General features: G+C 37.2%; 2 protein-coding genes and 1 long non-coding RNA gene across 3 annotated transcripts in view; 1 reads left to right on the top strand and 2 right to left on the bottom strand.

Moving 5' to 3' along the window:
• Positions 1-203: 203 nt before the first annotated feature.
• On the bottom strand, positions 204-1,162 carry LOC138124092 (uncharacterized). Its single transcript, XR_011157000.1, has 2 exons — positions 683-1,162; positions 204-625 (listed from the first exon to the last, which is right to left on the bottom strand). It is a non-coding gene; the product is annotated as an uncharacterized lncRNA (long non-coding RNA).
• Positions 1,163-4,855: 3,693 nt separating this feature from the next.
• Positions 4,856-13,389, top strand: LOC138122621 (ankyrin repeat and IBR domain-containing protein 1-like). The gene is made up of 11 exons (XM_069036871.1): positions 4,856-6,214; positions 6,266-6,672; positions 6,725-6,896; positions 6,945-7,102; positions 7,150-7,383; positions 7,432-7,815; positions 7,866-8,166; positions 8,215-8,357; positions 8,416-8,613; positions 8,664-8,823; positions 8,878-13,389. Exons 1-11 carry the CDS (start codon positions 6,046-6,048, stop codon positions 10,635-10,637), a joined length of 4,086 nt encoding a protein of 1,361 aa, XP_068892972.1. The 5' UTR covers positions 4,856-6,045; the 3' UTR covers positions 10,638-13,389.
• The window catches only part of LOC138122622 (sodium-dependent noradrenaline transporter-like), a 30,411-nt gene continuing 23,815 nt past the window's right edge, over positions 13,379-19,974 (bottom strand). Inside the window, exons 5-15 of the mRNA XM_069036872.1 lie at positions 17,108-17,170; positions 16,856-17,045; positions 16,670-16,803; positions 16,478-16,617; positions 15,474-15,577; positions 15,296-15,420; positions 15,074-15,186; positions 14,884-15,024; positions 14,634-14,834; positions 14,413-14,580; positions 13,379-14,366 (exon numbers count right to left, since the gene is read on the bottom strand). Of these exons, the coding sequence (XP_068892973.1) occupies positions 14,268-14,366; positions 14,413-14,580; positions 14,634-14,834; positions 14,884-15,024; positions 15,074-15,186; positions 15,296-15,420; positions 15,474-15,577; positions 16,478-16,617; positions 16,670-16,803; positions 16,856-17,045; positions 17,108-17,170 (1,478 nt within the window). The 3' untranslated portion in view covers positions 13,379-14,267. The remainder of the gene's footprint in view (positions 14,367-14,412; positions 14,581-14,633; positions 14,835-14,883; positions 15,025-15,073; positions 15,187-15,295; positions 15,421-15,473; positions 15,578-16,477; positions 16,618-16,669; positions 16,804-16,855; positions 17,046-17,107; positions 17,171-19,974) is intronic.

Genomic DNA, 19,974 nt, shown 5'->3' with positions numbered 1-19,974 from the left:
CATCTCCGAAAGGTAGAATCACATAGCTAAGATTTTTAGCAGGATGCAGGAATTGTTAGTATTTTTGGTTGCATATAATCTAGGGGGATCATTATTTTTGGTTGCATATTAAAACACATGTTCATGATTTAATTTTTGTATAATTTGTAAAATGTAAACAAAAAAGTTTATGAATAAACTCGTGGAAAAATTGATAACAAATATTAAATGTACAACATTTTTTATTTTTATTTAATACATACAGGAGTTAATTTGGGTACAAAACAACTCCATACTTTTGGATTCAATCGTTAATTTCAAATAAAATAAAATAATCATCACCGCACTTTTCACCTAAATAAAAATAATTACAGTGACATTGACAAAAATTGACAGTTCACATGAAAGCAGCAAAAATTTCATAACCATGTATTTTGCAAGAGAAAAGGAAAAGGCTTAATTTACACAGCATCAATTGTAGGAATTCTGTTTGCAGAGAAAAATGAGTGCACTGTTTTTCGAATGAGATATTTGTGATGTTCATCCAATTGAATCATACATTTCCTATCAGGTTTCTTCGGTGCCTGTAATTGCCCACACTTCTTTTCTTCCGCCAAGTATCGTTGAATGGTTCTAAATCCACAACCTTCAACACAAAGTAATTAAGCTGTGATACAACAAAAAAAAAATCAGAAAACAATACCAGTATAATCTGCAGTTTTTTCCATTTGAGCCGTCTTGGTTAACTCGGCAAAATCCTTGGAGATCTCACGAAATACTTTAACGATCATTTCTTTCTCGGCTTGTGAGAAATTTGCTATATGCATTAATAAAAAACTGTTACTTTCTGTTAGCATAAATCCAACTTACTTATTTGGTGATCGAAATTGAGACATCTTGTTGACATATAAGAACTTCTTAACCTCTAAGAACTGTTTTTTTAATAAATAAATGGACACAACACAAAACAAACAAAAAAACACACACAAACCACGAAAGGAAAATTAAGACACGATGAAACAAAAATGGCAGCTTGGACCTGATTGACAGTACAGAAACAGAACACTGTAATATTGCACATTTCTCCAGTGTAAGTAGAAAAATAAAGTAGCCAATAGGAAAGTCGCATTTCGTTGCAGGATTTTGTAAATGCGCACGCACGCGCCTACCAGGAAAAAATAGACTATAGACGTGTTCGATTCTCTCATAGGCTATGACCTTGGAAATATTTGCGCGAAGGCGGAGTGATAAACCAGTGAAAAAGCTGTAAATGAAAACTGAAAACGTCGACTATTCTACTTTGAAATTCAAATACATACAAACAGACGAGAGAGAGACAAAACTAACGTAACGAATGACGATGTTTTCCGGTTGATTTGTAGCACCTACTTGAGACCGATATTCGTCGTTTGCACAGATATGACTCATAGCCTATGAGAAAATACAAGACCTATCATTATGTTCTATAACATTTTATTGATATGTTCTAAAATTTCAAGGTAAATTATTTTTCTGATTGTTTTTAGTTTTCTCTCAGAATAAGTATGAAAGATCTTTATGAACAAACAATAGAAAGAAGTGGGCAAATCAAAAAAGCTGGTTATTATTTAATAGAAATGTGGGAATGCAATTGGACTAAATCTAAAGAATATAAAGAAGAAATGAAACGAACTGAAAAAGAACTAAGTCCTAGAAATGCATTCTTTGGAGGAAGAACTAATGCAACAAAATTGAAAGTTAAGGGAAAGAAAATGAAATATATAGATGTTTGCAGTTTATATCCAACAGTACAATGTTATGATGACTATCCAGTTGGACACCCTACTAAAATATTCAAACCTTCTATGTATCGTTTAAAATGGTATGGATTGATAAAATGTGCTATTTTACCACCAAGAAAATTATATCATTCTGTATTACCAGTAAAGAATAAAGTCTGGCGAAGCGTCTCTGAAAGGGACTACTGCTTCGCTGGCCAGCCCATAGCTAAAGGCGAAGATAAATCTGGTGCAGAAAAGTTGAAAAGTTTCCATTATCTAGATTATGTGCCAAATTAAATAAGAATATACGTGATTGTGATCATACCGAATCTCAAAGAATTATCAGAGGAACATGGTGTACAAATGAAGTAGAAAAAGCTATGAAAAAAAGTTATAAAACAATCTCGTATAACACTCTTGACGACTCATAAGTAATAGGTCATTCCCTATTCCTTGAGAGTCTCTATGTTTGCTTAAGATGATGACACACCAAGATGAAGAATGATAAAGGTCAATTTGGACCAAAAACATACTTAACAAATATGCAAGGAAAAACAATATAAGAAGTTAAGGTGGATATCTTCCGGATCCACAACATTACTTAAAATATAGTTGATGACAATATTTAAAGATATTCAATTCGATAACTTTTTTTTTTCTATTTTGCGTTTAGAATAAGTCTATTCTAGCACCCAAATGACGTCATTTGAGTGCTTTAATAGGTCGTTGGCGTGTTAGAATAGACTAGTAAAATGTACTGTATTGATGTTGGTAGCGTGAAGTGTCAACTGACAGATGTCAAAAAATAAATTTCGCAGGGAAAAAAGCAAATTAATAAATAACAATGAACAAAACGTTTAATTTTTATTCTGGGATTTGGACTTCTCCGACAATAAATTTTCTAACGTCTTTTGTGCAATTTGCCTAATTTGCGGCGGCGTTAGTGATAAATTTTCTTCAGCATCATTTTCAAACATCAAATGCGAAAATAAAAAAAATCTGACGTTTGAAATTAATTTTTTTCACAGCCGGCTAAAATTATGCCACATAAAAAATGTCACCAACCACCGCAAAATTCCCTACATTAAATTTTTTTTTTTTTTATTTATAAAATGGTATAAAGCGGCAAAAAATAGTATAAAAGATTTGTTGCAGAAGGTCCTTCAAGCACTTATTTGTTTCTCAATTCGTCACTAAAAAAAAAAAAAGTGCGTCTATCCATATTTTGAAACGACTTTTTAAACACTAGTTAACATTTTGGGTCGTTTATGATGGTCTCATTACTAGGGGATTATTTACCTACCCTGTAACAAAAACTCTCGATGGTACCTGCGGATTATTGAGGATCGGTTACTCACCACTTTTTATACAATCTTTGTTAGCGGGCAATAAACCACTGAAGGAAGCAAAAGGTCGTTTTAAAATATCGATAGACGCACTTTACACGGCTCGTTTCGGCATTTCAAATTCGTGCTGCAACTTATATTTTAATATACCATTGTATTGAAAAACACAAAATATTAGTTTTACTTTACAATATATATTTGATCACTCGTTCAAACAAATCGTGATGCTGTAACCAACACAAGTATTTATCATTATAAAAGAGGAAGCATGTTTTTTGCCTAACTTACGAAAATATAGTTTTCCCATTTCTAATTTGGTTTTACTACCAGCCCTGTTGTCAGGGAGTTAAATACCCCGACAATAGGCAACTACCGCCATAAATCCTAGGACTGTAAAAGAAGGTCTGTTGTCTGACCAGGTTACAATATGTTTATTATTGCCAAAACCACAACCCCAACCCCTAATAATTACAATTGCACTGCCATAAAACCAAATTATAAATGGGAAAACTATACCACATTTCCTGCCTACTTATTGTAGAAGAATAAAATTATCGCCCCAAGAAATTCATAAAGATGGAACTGAAGTATTAAATGAATCTGCAGCTTCATATCAAGTGGCGAAGAACTAATATGAAGATATTAAACTTTGTAGAAAATCTCGTACAGAGCACCGGATTCCCCAGAACTGTTGTGACACAAAGATTTGACCCTTGATCCGGTTCTCCACGAATCCAAATAAGATTTATAGTACACATTTGTAATTTTTCAATTGCTAGCGTAGAAAAAAATTGTTCCGTCTCTAAATTCTGAGACAAATGCAAATGAATTTCACGAAAAATTGCTACGTTGGATGAAACTTAGTTTCATCATTTTAATCCATGGTTAAAAAAGAACGCAAGGATGTTCCTCGGTAAAATTTCGTGCAATCACCTCAGGAGGCAAAGTTATGACAACAGTTTTTTGGGATTCTGATGAAATGTTCTTAATGGACAATTTGCAGCTGCTGTATCAAAAATGAACATAAAAGTCTATCAGGAGAACGCTCCGGCTCAAGAGCTGCTATGCCTAATACCGGTTTCAAACTGGAAGAGCAATCCCTTTTATTCGCCACATCTAGTCCCCAGTGATTACTATTTATTACCAAACTGAAAAGCATTCCATCAATCATCGCCATCATTTTTAAAGGCATCAAAACATTTCAGATCGATGCAAATGTATAATAATTTTTTTTGTTCGATACTGTCAGAATTGGAGAAATTTCTCCTGTGTGAACGGATTTTGATAAATGTCACAACTTGTCAAAACGAAACGTCAAGCTAATTTTAAAGATTTTAACCGATTTGGTGCCTTTAAGGGGCTCGTCGAACAAAAAAACTTTGTATTCAACTCGTTCGTGTGTAAATAAACTACTATTATGTGACTATGTTTATAAAGAAAATTTCTAAATTTGTCTAATCTTGAATGTCTAAATCAGAAAAAATCACTGTGTAATCCCAGTTTTTATGGATGACACCTAAAATCTTTTAATATGTTCGTAGATTTCTGAAATTGATCACATTGACACTAGTTGTAAACGTATTTTAAAGATAACTCCTAATCATTTAGTTCAAATATCTGATTTCCCACGATCCTTTTTACAATATTTATTTTTACGTCGTTTCAAAAAATGTAAACACATCTAAACTGAATCTGCAGATTAGTTTCCATTTCTTACTCCAAAAGTGTCGACTATAAAAAACGGTAAGGAACTGATTCTCATTTGTATATTTTGTCTATTTTACTTTTCAAAAATATTTCAAAATTTTTAATTTAGTGGTGAGATCTACATGAATGTAGTTTGGGTTTTCAAATCAACATCCAAATTGTTCAACAACGTACGCTAATTGATTTTCACTGTTCACAATGCGGATGAGAGAGAGTAAGCTAAATTAATGAACAGGATAAAGTTTTGTTGTCAGTCAAACAACAGAGATATTAATGTTCATTGTTAACAGTTGATAAAACACGATAAGCAAATCTATAATGTAAACGTATTTTTATTTACAAGTGAGATTCTCCTATTGGGTTCCGATGTTAGAGTTTTCTAAAACATGTACTATCGAGTCCCGTGTTTTCATAACTCATTTTGTTTAATTTGCAATGTTTATTGTCTAAAAATACCGTCTTTAAAATAGGCGGGTGTTTGAGCGTCGGAACGCCGACGCTTGCGCCAGGATAATCGATTCGGCGTCGTCGTTTCAGATACACACTATTTGGTCGCTATCATGAAAATGTCAATTCCTTGTCACGAATATCGCAAAATAGATAAAGAAAATGTCAGATAGTAACTCGCCCTGTTACTGGGTAAGTTTCGTTGACGATTACAATTGTTTCCTTCTGTTAATAAAATCGTTTTGTTTCTTAGAACATGACTCGATCGTTGTTGAATTGTATGTCTGTGTAATGGTAAATGTAGGATGTGGTACCGTTTTTGTCTCCCCAACACAATAATGCTCTTTAGTCATGATAATGTATCGTGAAACCCAATTAACTCCGCTTAGAGCATAACCCCCGGGCTTAGCGAACTCGAATTGCAACTTTTAATTATTGTTATCTTGAGCGATAAATCGATAAGTTTATTTTTTATTGGTCCCCAGCACACAAAAGTACTCCCGCAGTACCCTCGGATCGGAATGCTCGTCACGAAGACCACTCCAATTAAACGACGAGCTCACATTCTAATTATACAGCGTTATTTTCATTTTTATTATCTCCGAGTAATTTGATAATGACGACCTTGCACTATCTCGTCGACACCGCGTCGCAATATTTTCTGTGTGTGGTGTTTCAGCTGAGAAAATGGGCATTTTCGACGAGAAGCTGCGTTTCTTGACAAGAAACCAACAGTTGACAAGTAGACATATCGAAATTTTTTATACAACCGATTGAATCTAGTTTAGAACCCCCCCAACACCACAATGGGAAGCACTTCATCGAAGTTTAAGAAATACCTCCAGCACGGCGACGAATTTGCTGCCATGCAAATCTACCAAAGTTCACCGGAACTTCGTAAGAACCTCGACCCGAACTTAAGTTACGGCGAAAATCACAACCACAATACTGCTCTACATTATGCTGCCAAACACGGTACCTATCCCCGACTTGGCTGCCTAAACCCGGCTCATCGTCTTCTTGTAGGTATGAAGCACCTCCTGAGGACGTTCCTCAACGACTTGGGGGGCAATCCGAACAAGAAGAACGGCTTGAACGAATCCGTTTTGCACAGCGCTTGCCAGCTGAACCAGACCAAGAGTTTCAGTGCTCAAGAGCGGAGAGCTGCGTGTGTCCAACTGCTGCTCTACTGGAAGGGGGTACCTCTGGCCAACGGGGGTCGAGAGCGCGTCGACTTGAGTTCTCAAGACAAAGAGGGCAACACTGCTCTTCACTGGGCGGCCTCTACCGGCTTGAAACGTTGCGTGGAACTGCTACTGGCCCACGGGGCGCCCCTCTTCATCGAAAACAACGACAAGTTAACGCCATGCGACCTAGCAATGAGAGGGTCCCACCACGATATTGCTAGATTGCTAGAGAGTCGAATGGTTTTTGTAAGTTGCGACAAATGGCAAATCGCACTAATACGAATTGACTGATTGCTAGGCCGACAATGCTGATCTTGTCAACGAAGACGAAATCATCACGGAACAGGAAGAGGTGTACAGCGGGCTCAGGAGCCAAGACCTGCAGGAAGCCAAAGATCAGCTTCTAGTTGACACATCCGATATGCTCAAGATTCCCTTGTTTACGGCTGAGGCTCTCTTGAGAAATAACGGTAAGTTTGTTTTGGACTTGGGGAACGATTGATTCTTAAATAAAACAGAATGGTCTCGAGAGTTGCTCTTGGAAAAATGGATGAAAGATCCTGTGGAGTGCTGCCAGTTAGCGGGCGTTCAAGCCCCTTCTTCCGTTCTCAAACACGCCGGTTCCTTAGAATCTAGCATTTCGGCCGAAACCAACGACGAAATTAATGAAATTATGGTGAGGAAACAATTTTGACGAGATCGTTTTTATCGGAGAGGTTCCAGTGTGAAATTTGCTTGTCGACGATATCGAACTGGGAGCAACCAGTTAAAATGTCCTGCAGACACTCCTTCTGTAAGACTTGTTGGGAAAGCTACCTCACAACCAAAATCCAAGACGGGGACGCCCATCACATCCTGTGCCCAGCTTATCAGTGCCATATTTTAGTACCTGTGGAACTCATAGAGAAATTAGTAAGTCCCGACATGGCGCGGAGGTACTTGCAGTTTGACATCAAGGTAGAGAATCGTGTGAGTTTGGCAGTGGATTTTACGGTAGAGTTTCAGGCTTTTGTCGAGAGTAATAAAAGCATCAAGTGGTGTCCAATTGCGGGTTGCGGGAGAGCGGTTCGTTTGCCGGAAGCCGAACAAACCGGAAACCGTATCAACAATAAATCAGCTCCGATAACTTCCCATGCCGTGGATTGCGGAAACGCGCACTTTTTCTGTTGGGAATGTTTGGGTGAAGCGCATGCACCTTGCGGCTGCAAACAATGGCAAGAATGGCAAATTAAAATCGCCGAGATCAAACCGGAAGAGCTTAAGGCTTCGTGCAGCGGAAGCGAAGACGCCGCCAACTGTCTCTGGCTCGTTACCAATTCTAAACCCTGTCCAAATTGCAAAAGTCCAATACAAAAAAACGAAGGCTGTAACCACATGAAGTGTTCCAAAGTAAATATCGCCGCTCGTTCGCTAACACGATATCCATCTCGCTGTTCCAGTGCAAGTTCGACTTTTGTTGGGTGTGTCAAGAGTCGTGGAAGAGGCACAGCTCTGCAACAGGAGGCTATTTCCGTTGCAACCGGTTCGAGGCCGTGCACAAAGCCGACGAGAAACAAGGAAGTTTAATTTCCGAAGCGATGGATAGAAACAATCAAATGCAAGAGATGTCCCGTTTTTTACATTTTTACACCCGTTTTAGAAACCACGAAAACAGCCAGAAGCTCGAAGAACCGCTCCTGACCAGCGTCCGCCAAAAAATGGAAGTCCTCGCGAGCAGCCTGGGACTCAAGGGCGGCGAAGGTAAAATGTCAGCGTGTTCCACCACGAAATTATCACTTTAATATCCAGATTCCGGAGAGAAGGGGACTAAATTCATTGAAGATGGCGTCAGGGAATTATTAAAAGCACGAAGAGTTTTATGCGGTTCTTACGTTTACGGTTATTACCTGGAAGATGACGGCTATAACAAGGCCATCTTTGAATTTATGCAGGTAATATTAAAAGTTTTAACAGAGATTTTTTCATAATCACGGTATTAATACCCGTCAGAACGAACTGGAAGAGGTCACCGAGAAACTGAGCGAGATGATAGCTCGCCCCTATTTACGCACACCTAAAGCTGTGATCGTCCAAACCACCGCCTTGGCGAGAAGAAAAAGACACGAGTTCGTGAGGGCGGTCGCTCAAGGCCTGATTCCACCCGAAACGCCCCCCACTCAAAGAAAAAGGAAGCGGAAATATCTAGACGTAAGCGGGGAACTTTTCTTGGCCATTGTTCTTGAATACAATTATTTCAGACTGATTTAACGCAAACCAGTGCCTGGTTGCGTGATTGTGAATGGCCTGAATACGATTCAGATGAAGATAATGAAATAAGTTTCAAACAATTTTCTGGAGGCTCTCCAAATTCCAAAGAGCATCAATGCGGCTTTTTGTGCAGCAGGCACGGATGCGGTCGTGAGTATTTTTCATTGTGCCTGGAGCTAGATTTATTAATTGCGTTGAAAACAGGCTCGGATTACAACATGGAGCTGATAATAGCACTGGAAATGTCTAGACTCCAGATGATCGAAGACAGGATGAAGCAGGCCCAAGCCAATGCCATCACTCCCGATCCCAGTTCCAGTATCTCGAACAACAGCAACGAAAGTGCAGACGATCAGTTGAAATTGGCGATTCAGCTGAGTCTTCAGGATTCCGGAACGACCGAAGAAGTAGTTCAAAGTCAGCCTTACCAAAAAAGTAGCGCCGACTTGACAGTGGATTACTTTCTGAAGTCGTTGGCCAACCACAAGATCGATTTGAAGAGTCTGGATGTTAACAAGCTCAACACTGAAACTGATCGAGAGTTGTTCTTCCGGCCTTGCAACGGCAACGAGGACGGGAGGTTCCAAATCTCGGACATCCACGAGAAGGGTTTTGCTTTTGAAGATGTAGACGACTACGACGACGCCGACGTCGGTCTGAAGAGGTCACACTCGACTGGTGATTTGTGCGTGAGGAGGAGCGGACGAGGGACGAGGGTAAGAATGAACGGGGACGAACCTCGGTACCATTTGGACTCCGACCACAGCAGTCAGCACGATGACAAACCTGAGGATCTTGCCCGGAAGATTCTCGCCTTACCATCAACGTCGGTACGCACAAAACAGTTCCTCCTGCTCCACCACACTTACCCCGAGGAAGAGTCCTATCAGGGACAGAGCTCGATCGAAGACACCACGACTTCGGATTCGATCAACGCCGACATGGAGGTGTGCGGGATTTTGAGCTCCGTCACAGATGAAGACATCGGGAAGAGTTTCAACGAGGAGGAGGAACTGAAGAAGACTGAAGTGACGAAAATCGTCGAGTGTAAGAAACAAACTCACAATCCTTTTGCTTCGTTGAAAGCGAAATTGTGTTCAGCACACCTGCCTAAAACTAGCTACTTGACGAGGATTGCAGTCAACAAAAGCATTGGACTTCTAAGTAGCAGCGATCATAAAGTAAAAAAGAACTGTGATATATTGAAGGGGGAGAAGTGCAAGAGCGAGAAACACAGTCCTAAGAGCATCAAGCATCAGAAGTGTTGCCGCGACGGCAGTTTCTCCAAGTCGACCGGATTCCTGTTGGAGGACCAGCGGAAGAGCTGCAACTTGCGGATCAAGATCTGCAACAGCCCGGACTCGAAGTGCCGCAAGAGTCACACTCTGGAAACGGACAGCTCGAACGAGTACGAATCCGAGACTGGCATTCCAAAGTCACCCACGTTGTTCATATCGGGAGTGTCGATCTCCCGCACGCCAGAACCAAAATCACCCGGGATGATCTTAATATCGGGTGGTAGACAATCGAGGTCGTCTAGTTTAAGTGTACCTGTGCCTCTAACTTCGTGTTCTTTAAACATTTCTAGTACTAGTCTTAACAATACTCTACCACCGGAACCGTTCACGCCATCCTTGGTCCGTTCGACAACCCCAGCCAACTCACGTTCGAATATCCCCAGCCCCTCAAACACGAGCCCCAAAAAGGAAAACAATGCCAAATCGAAAAGTGCTAACGAACCAGAACGCGAAAGGGAAATGTTCAGGTTTCCCAAATCCTCGACGGATGGTGCTTTGAGTTCAGTTTTGCACATACAAGAGTCGAACCTCAGTTCGGATGACTTCCACGAAGCGCTGTTCCTGCTGGAAAGGTCCCCAAAAACTAGAGACTCCAAAAGGAGAAAAAAATCGAAAAAGAACAAGGAGAAAGACGAGAAAAAAGAGGACGTCAGCTCCGTTTTGTAACTATGTAAGACTGTTTCGTTGTTATTGTTGTTCAAAGCGTATCGAGAATACGTTTTTGTGATAAGTAGCCATGTAAGATTTTTGTGCTAAAATTTTAAGTGACCAACACGACATCCATTGGACGTATTCTGCAGATAACCGATTCGTTTAGGTACTACATATTTATCGAAAAACAATTTATTTTACTATTAGGTGATTCGGTATATACACATTCGGCTCCATTTTTTATTGACGTAAGGAGGTCAAGCAAAAACAACACTCTGTCCAAAGCACCACCTCTTTCTGTTTTTTTCTTATTGTTTTGATGTTTTGGGGGATCTTTTACGGCATGTAACAGCTGTAATAAATGGCCTAAAGCCACCTAGCAAACATTTTACGAACCATGGGTTTAAGTAGTTAATAAAACACGAATTACTCAGTTTAAATAAATATTTATTTCCCAATAACTTTTCTAACAAAATATAACATATAACAATAAGGGCTCCTGTTTACTGTTTATAGAGAAATCTTTAGTTGATAAATAAAGATAAAAATAAGGTACTAAACTTGAGTTGGTCGGTCATATTCTATATTTTTCCAATGTAGGTACTCAAAAAATTAAGATAAAATGACAACGACGTTGTACCGAAAAAAACGAATCTTCCTTCTGTCGTTTTGCAATTATTAATTTAACATTTAATTTTAATTTATATGAATAATCACAATAATCTTTACTAGTTTTAACTTTCCCGAGTTGGTTGTACCAACTTATTCCAGTCACTTTCCATTCTTTTTTATAATTACGTCTAAAAATGTCACTTGTTTCATATATCTGTTGTCACGATGATAACGAGTAGCAAATTTCCCTTTTCATTATTTATCTTCTCCAAAACAATAGTAAAAGATAATGAAATTTAATTAACCATGGTGAATAGTCTAACGAACTAGAAACAAAGATAAAGTTGGCGCTTCACTTCGCTACTCCATATTGTTAAAATTCAAGAAGTTAAAGTCCATGGAGTAATAATATTTTTTAGAAACAGTTTACTCAACAGTCTTACTCATAATATTTATGCTTCCATATATTGGGTGATTCAAAATGATTGTGGCCAAGTATGGCAACTATGTACGAAAATTTATGTGGCAACTGTGTGGGTAGGGTAGAGTTGATATTTCTTTGACAGTTCATAGTCGCGCAATTTTGAAAACTGTCAAATCAATGTGTAATGATATCAAAAAAATCAAATGCACGCTTATGAAATGTCATACAAATGACAACTCTACCTCATCCACACAGTTGCCACATAAATTTTCGTACATAGTTGCCATACCTGGCCACAATCATTTTGAATCACCCAATATGTATGTATCTAAAAATCGTCTTTCAACAAGATAAAGCCATATCGCACACTTCCGGATAACGGTAATGTAATATTACCTATTGTTCTTCAATGATTACCCCAAACTCTAAATCCAAAATTAACTAGTTATCTTATACAGGTTATTCTCATTATAAATGATTGTAGTGTTGGTTGGCGTGAAAACGAATGTAAAATTTATGGTTGCCGCTCCATATGAAAATGATCATAATTGACGCTATTGACAGTTCACGCTACATTACAGTTATGTTTGTATAGAGCGGTAAAAATGTCATAACATGGGTGTAACTTGCTTCGACTACAATCATTTATAATGACCCTGTATCATTTTATTAAAAATTGCAATGCAACAACTTTTCTTCCATTTTCTCACTTTCGTTCTTCCATATAAATGTAAATACTTTTTTATTACTGTTTTAGCAGAGCAGAATTAATTATTACTTACTGAAAACTCTTTTTCAAAATTTTCATTTGCGATGATGATGGTTTTGCTTGGCCTCTTCTGCAAGACATAACTTGGAGAACAATTAGTTTGGCGATTTGTAGGAATATCATATCAACAAAAATTGATTAACAAACGAAATGGAGAAATAAATTGAAGTGTCGTTTGGCAAAAACTCTTGTAATATTTTTTGTAGGACATTTTTATAAAATTTTATATAAACACACATTTCCTAGATGTCATTATAATTTATAAAATTTAGGCCTAAAATTTATTTTTGACTGAATAAAGATATAGTATTAAACAATAGTGATATTTCACGTCTGAAAATAAACAAATTTGTATCTGTTATTTTACAATTTTAAACTAGATACATAATATAACGTGACTTCTTAAACTTGCCGTAATAGATATAAAACCACGTAATAAACTGGCAAGTTGATTAAAATGAGGAAATATATAATTATATACCCCTATTTTAGACTGATTTTTTTATTAACATGGAAAACGTATTTACCAGTCATTTTTTTAACTGATAATTTTTGTTAATTATGATTAACCTACCGTAAGATTTGCATTTACATGTACGCACAATATATAATTTGATCCTTATAATAAAATTGCCAATTAATCTGAAAATATTAAACATCAATAAATTCATGCGTGAAAATCCCCCATCTATTGTCAACGAAATCGAGATTTTAATTATTTCTTTTTATCCATCCGACTTTAAAAAGGGACAATAGACTCTTACCCGGTGAAAAGCTTAATCCCAACTGTCAGAAAAATGTTTTGTCCGCGATTTATTTATTCGTGTTTGATATTTTCGCAATGAAATGTAGAATATAAAAAATGTAATGTTGAATGTTCTATACCTATAAAAGTAGTGGTAGAAGAAAACTTGTACTGATTGTGATTTTTTTAGCAAATAATAAATAAACCATTTCTGAAACGTTTTATTTTTTAGTTTAAGTTGTTTATTGTACAAGCTCTCAGTTTCTCATTTAGTACAATGTAAACGTCTTGAAGTACATTTAGTTCTTAGAAATTTTATATCACTTAATCAATATTTGAATCAGAAAATATTCAAACGACGAAGGCAGGATCGTTTAAATATTTTCGTACAACTCTTACACAAATATCGGCACAACATCGAAACTACGAGCTAGGACTAGTACGTTTAAGTCTAAAAATAAATTACAAAAAACGTATAAAGCTCAGTTCCGTTACTTTGGCATAATTAGGCGAATGACAATTTCTTTAAGTTCGATCGTTGGTCTTCACCTTAAATAATTTAAGTTCATGTGCAAGTACCTAGATCCGCTGACACAAATCCAGTAAAAACAGCTTACGAGTGCTCCAAAAAGACAACAGTTTACTAAATGGAGAGACACAACCTGTTTTGTATTGTACAAAGCTGTCGCTCCTTTTGGACCAGTCGCATCTTCTAAATCATTTCTATGGGCCAGCCATAAGAAACATTTTGGACCCAAATTAATTGAAAAATAACAAATCTCATGCAATTTATAGCAACTGCGCCACTAAACATTCGACAATTTTTATCTATCATGTTAACATTTATACACAGAAGCTCTTATTACAATTATATTGTTCGTATGATTGCCAATCGTCACTGTCGCCATAAGTCGAAGAATTCTGTCGTCGAACAGAATGAATCGCAAATTTTGGCACGATCGTTTTAATACTTAGTCTCTTAAGCCTAACATTTACAATACTTTTTACAAAACACCTAACATTAACAAATCATATACGGCCAGCGCAATGAAAATACAGAACACAATTGGAACAAAAACTGTAACTGTGAGGAACTTACACGAACAACCAGTGTTTAGCTTTGAATCTACTCACGAGCTTGGTCCGCCGAATCTCTTCGTGTTCTTCAACAGGAGTGATACTGATGGCGACTTTCTGAAACGATCAATGAGCGACAGAAGAAACGAGTGATGTGACTCACCTCCTTGAAAGTTCCTTTGGTTTTGACTAGCTGTATCACAGCAACCAGTGGTATCATTACGATTGACGAAAGAGCCAACGACCAGCCGACCCACTCTGCCCACTTCGGGTAGAAGTAGTCGTTGTATTTAAGAGGTTGAGGGTTGAGCAATCCAAACAACACCACCATCTGAAATCGGACAATTTTAGATGTGCTGCTGGGGAGAATGGTGTCGGACCGACAATTATGAAAGTCGGGCTGATGAATTTCCAGCAGATCCTCCAGTAGAGTCCTGGTTTGGAGCCGATCATGGCTTCGACGTCTTGGGTGAATCTGTCCAAACCGTAGAACCAGGAGACAGCGATGGCTTCGAAGAGAGCAGAACACAAAAGCGAGATTCCAGCAGAATAAGTATCAAACAGATTGAAGGTGTAGATTCCCCCCTGAAATATTTTCCAGTGAGAGTGTCCTGATAAAGAGTGAAGTCCTTACGGGAGTCACATTGATGAGAGCGACGGAAAAGGAAACGATGATCACTCCAAGCGTGAAGATCTCCCTCGAGTGTTTCCACGATTTGAAGAATGCCGTGTATTCGTCCATTAATCCGGTGATAACGCATTCCAGCCCGCCCATCTGCAAAACCCTCTTAATTCCCCAAATTACAGTTGATTCTGCAACTCACAGCCGAGTCCAACCCCAGCATGATCAGCATGAAAAAGAAAAGCATCGACCAAAAGTGGGAGCCGGGAAGAGTGGCCACCGCTTCCGGATAAACCTGGAAAACGAGTCCGGGCCCTGAAAAATTCTTTCATCATCAAAGCGAAACGCTCTCATTTGCCGTTGTCTGTCGGAACGCACTGTTTGCAGGAATAATTGGGCGGCGGCGTCTAATTGTTTGACTTACCCTCGGTAGCTACCGTGCTAATGTGGACCCCTTGTTTATACGACATAAATCCCAAATAAGTGAATATCACGAATCCGGAGAAAAAGCTTGTGAAACAATTGACGGCGGTCGTGACGATGCAGTCTCTGAAATGTTCGCTAGCGGAAAGCTCGTTCGTTATTGGGGATTTGTCTCTCACCTGAAACAGTTGTTATGGAACGTGTTGTAACTAGCGTAGGAGAGATGCACGCCGAAACCGGCTCCGACTGAATAGAATATTTGCACAGCAGCGTCGACCCATACCTACAATCAGAAAGAAATCAAACTCCATTTTGATGATCAAAGGGACAAGGCCACCGATTCACAAAAGCTTCATCAGACAGTTCGATACACTTCGAACTGGAAAATATGCAAAATGTATCCAAACTCGTACTGCAAATTTTAACAAATATGACAATTAAATAAATTACAGTTTTTTTACTGAAAAGAAATTAAAAGAGATTTAAATACAGGGTGGTATTGAAAGTTGTACAGATATTTTAACCACGAGCTACTGGCTTCATGTAGAACTCGGAAAAAATATTTAAAAAATTCTATGACAAAAAATAAAATGACATTCATTTTTTGAGCTACAATTTTTTTTAATTGTTTTTAGTTTTCTACGTTGTCCTACAACCTCGTTAGTAAAATTTCGACACATTCTAAAATTACACCCTGTATATCATGTTTTATAAATTGTACGCCAATGCGAAGTAACCTATAGGAAATATGCTTTAAAACAAGGAAACCGCATTGGTGTACGTTTCATAAAATATTATATACAGGGTGTATGTTTAAAATGTGCCGAAATTTTATCTACGAGGTTGTTTGACAACGTAGAAAACTAAAAGCAATTAAAAAAAATTGTAGCTCAAAAAATAAACGTCATTTTATTTTTTGACATAGGATTTTTTAAATATTTTTTCCGACTTCTACATGAAGCCAATAGCTCGTGGTTAAAATATCTGTACAACTTTCAATAACACCCTGTAGTTAAGAATCTTCTAAGGGTAGGTGTCCACTAGTACGCATCGTACACATCGGGTGGATAGGAATGACGACATGGTAACTAAATACGAGTACATATAGTAAAATGAGTCCTTTGTTTAATTTAGCGCCCGAACTCTTTCCGGCGAGTATTTTGTATATCTGATTCTACATTACCTGTGTCTCCCTGAGCTTCGACAATTCAGGCTTGAGATAATAAGAGATGCCCATGGTAGCTCCCGGTAGCATCAAGCCCCTTATCAGAAGAATAGTCAACACCACATACGGCATAGTTGCGGTCACCCAAACAACCTTTCCTGTAAACCGCTCATGAAATGTTATCACGCTTGTGGTGAAAGTGACCAGTACCTGACGATTTGACTCCTTTGAAGAGCGATATGTAGAGCATCACGTATACAAGCATTAAGCACAAGACCAGTTGCCATTTGGGGTAGCCCATTTCGTGTAAACCATCGCTCCACTGCATCTCTAATACTGCTCGGCTGAAAGGTAAAATGATAAGAGGCTTTGTCGGGAGAAAGTGAATTTTTTTACTGAAAAAATTCGGAGGCTGGAGTGTGTCTGTTTGTTGGAGTCGTGTCGTTGAAGATTGGGGGTCTTGTGGTCACGTTGGAAGTGCCCGGAAGCATGCTCTCCCAGCATTTTTCCGTGTTCCAGGTGTTGTTGCAGTGGAGCCATGGTAAGTCGGAGGAAAAACTTGTTCCCAAAAAGTACAATGCCCATGCTGTTAGCGTGGTTAAAGGAAATTGTTGTTTATAAAGAAAAGTTTATTTTTAAGGGACTCACCTATTATTACATTGTAATAGAATGAAACGTAAAATGCAACTAGGACGGCACAGAATCCAACACCTGTTTGCAAAATGACAACATTAATTTTGGTCTAAATCTGAAATATATTAAGCGGCAATGATTCTCTTAACAATTGCACTATTCGATTTTACAGATTTTTGTTCTTTAAATTAAATAAAAAACGAAATTACTTTATTGCAGTAATTAGTAAGATAACTCGAGATTTTTTTATATAATTGCCTCGAATTATAGCAACACATCTGCGTGCTTTACGCTTGTTATATCATCCGGAATCAGGTGTTACACCAAATTTTAAAAATTACGATGTAGACTCGCTTTTAAATTTAGTGTGCAAAAAAAATCTGAAGTTGAAGTATAAATTTAAGACGATTGAGGATAAAAGCTCTGTTATGAAAAGTAAAAAGTTGTACTATTGTCTAAACTTACCTAGAACTAGGTCAAGGCATATTTTACTGCATTAAAAAACTTTGTTTATTTGTCTTTAACAAAAGAAACGAGTTAATTTTTTATTGGTATATTTTAAAGAAAATTTAAGAGTTAAAAATTTAGAAAACTGTTTTTTTTTTAAACTGAAACTGAAAATTTATGGTTGCCGCTCCATATGAAAATGATCAAAATTATGTGAATAAGTGAATATACACCGTTCACACATTGACACTATTGTGACAGTTCACGCAATATTAGAGTTATGTTTGTATAGAGCGGCAAAAATTTCATAACATGGGCATGGCATGCTTCGACTACAATCATTTATAATGCTATATAATTTACCAACTTGCACTGAGTATGCAATTATAATACACAATTAATTACAAGCGAATCTGTGTAATAAACTGGTTCTAATAAAAAAAAAGCATTCACGAGGCAAAATTTTAAATAAATTATTATTCATCAAAAAAAGATTTTTGTTAAAAAACTGAATTATTGAATTTTGTCACAATTGCACCAAAATATCTAGCAGAAAATTTTTCTGGATTTCTTACACAAATTTTAATTTTTTCAGTTATTTTTGAATAAATGAAAACACTGCCTAGGTTCGCTCCATTTTATTCATTTCTAAAAAATCAAAATTAATTAAAATTAAAGGTTAATAAAATGTTAATTAATCAACTCAAGTACAACATAACATTTCTTTTTTACAATACAAAAATTTCCGATAATAATGCGGAATCTGGAAAAGTGCCGCGAATGCTTGCAGCATTTCCACGTTGAATGGCAAGGGAAATCCTCTCAAAAAGGAATTTCTTAAATTTTGAATCGCCTGATTCCGCAATAAGTCGGTTTCCGATGACATTAATAAAATCGATGGCTTCTTTGCACCAAGGGCCTAAGGTTTCTAATTAATTCAAATCAACAAACTAAACAATAAATTCTTTACACATTAGTTACATACGTTGCTTTGGAAAGCTGTTTATTAAGCGTCAAAACCACAAGTCATTTAATTTTTTGTTTAAAATTGAACTATGATCGAGTCACTCTTAATGCTCAATGAAAATTAAAGGCGCGTTCTTTATTGGCAAAATTCCGTGAGTAGCTTTGGATTACGTGACTTCACACAACAAATCATCTTTTGCGTTAATCAATATCCACATTAGTTGTGTGTGAAATTTTTTAAACTCTGAACAACACTGATCTAGAGTTGCATTATTTGTTTAATTTATTTTATCCACTCTTCTGTTCAGTGTTCATATCATAAAGTAAAAGTGAATTCTTAATGCAATCTGGAGCAATGCCAAGAAGGTATTTGAACTGAAATCGTCAAAAACAGTCTACAAAGTTCGTACAACTTCAACACAAATAGTGAACTACGTTCGAGCCACTTTCAAAAATTACCAACATCTCTTAAAAGTTGTTAAACACTCCGCAAGAGAGAAAAATAGTCGATGTTTGCTAAACACAATTTTTAGATTTTAAACGGTGTCTCATTTATTGGCCATGGACAAATTGCGCATCTTCCGTGTTTATAAAATCTAAATTATCTTCAATAAAAATGATTTATCGGACGCGCAATAACATTTTCCACCATTGCATGATTTCAGACAGCAAATTCACATGTAACATACGTAACGCACCTCCAGGGAATAATGCAAATGTATCGCCTAGAGAGCAACCAACCACCTGAATCCAACATTGACTCTAGTTTTCCATCCCAAACGATTATCTTAAATTTGTCAATGACCCAGTGTTGCTATTATTATTTCCAATTCTCGAGTAGAAATTAATTATTTTTGTGGCTAATTGATATTTAACTTTCCGCCTCAAAATAGTATATTATGCAACGAGATCTATAAATGGCAATTTAGTCACGAGCGGAGCGAGTGTTTAATAAACGAGTGTCTAGAAAAGTTTATAAACGAGTTGCATACTATAGTTTTTCTAGGATCAAATAAACAAAACAAATAAAACAAGTCACTTCTTTATTAAACGTTAATTTAAACATAAAATTCGAAACTGATAATCGTCAATTGACAAGTGACAATTGACTTGATTTTGAATGCTGCAGCTAACTTTAGTCCGTGATTAAAAATCCTGTTGCTAACTTCACCTCGTGACTAAAGCGCACAAAGTCACAGGTGTATTTAAAACGTCACTTAGCGTCATGGAAACGTATGTGATAAATGGTATTTTAAACATGGGAGTAGAAAAAAAATATAACAATCGTTAGCGCAGGAAAAAAATGTACACGAACGTACTCGTACAATATTTATTTTATTTTGTCCTTATTGAGTGGCATTCACGGTGAGTAAAAAAAACGCAATCGTATAATTAGAAGTGCCCCAAAAATCTTGTTCAAAAGGAATACAAGAGGAGGCTGTGTCAAAATTGAGCTGATAAATTTCGCA

Source organism: Tenebrio molitor, chromosome 2, assembly GCF_963966145.1.
Source record: "Tenebrio molitor chromosome 2, icTenMoli1.1, whole genome shotgun sequence".
Classification (NCBI taxonomy): domain Eukaryota; kingdom Metazoa; phylum Arthropoda; class Insecta; order Coleoptera; family Tenebrionidae; genus Tenebrio; species Tenebrio molitor.
Note: the sequence above shows the minus strand (reverse complement) of the source record. Positions and strands in the feature narration are given on the sequence as shown.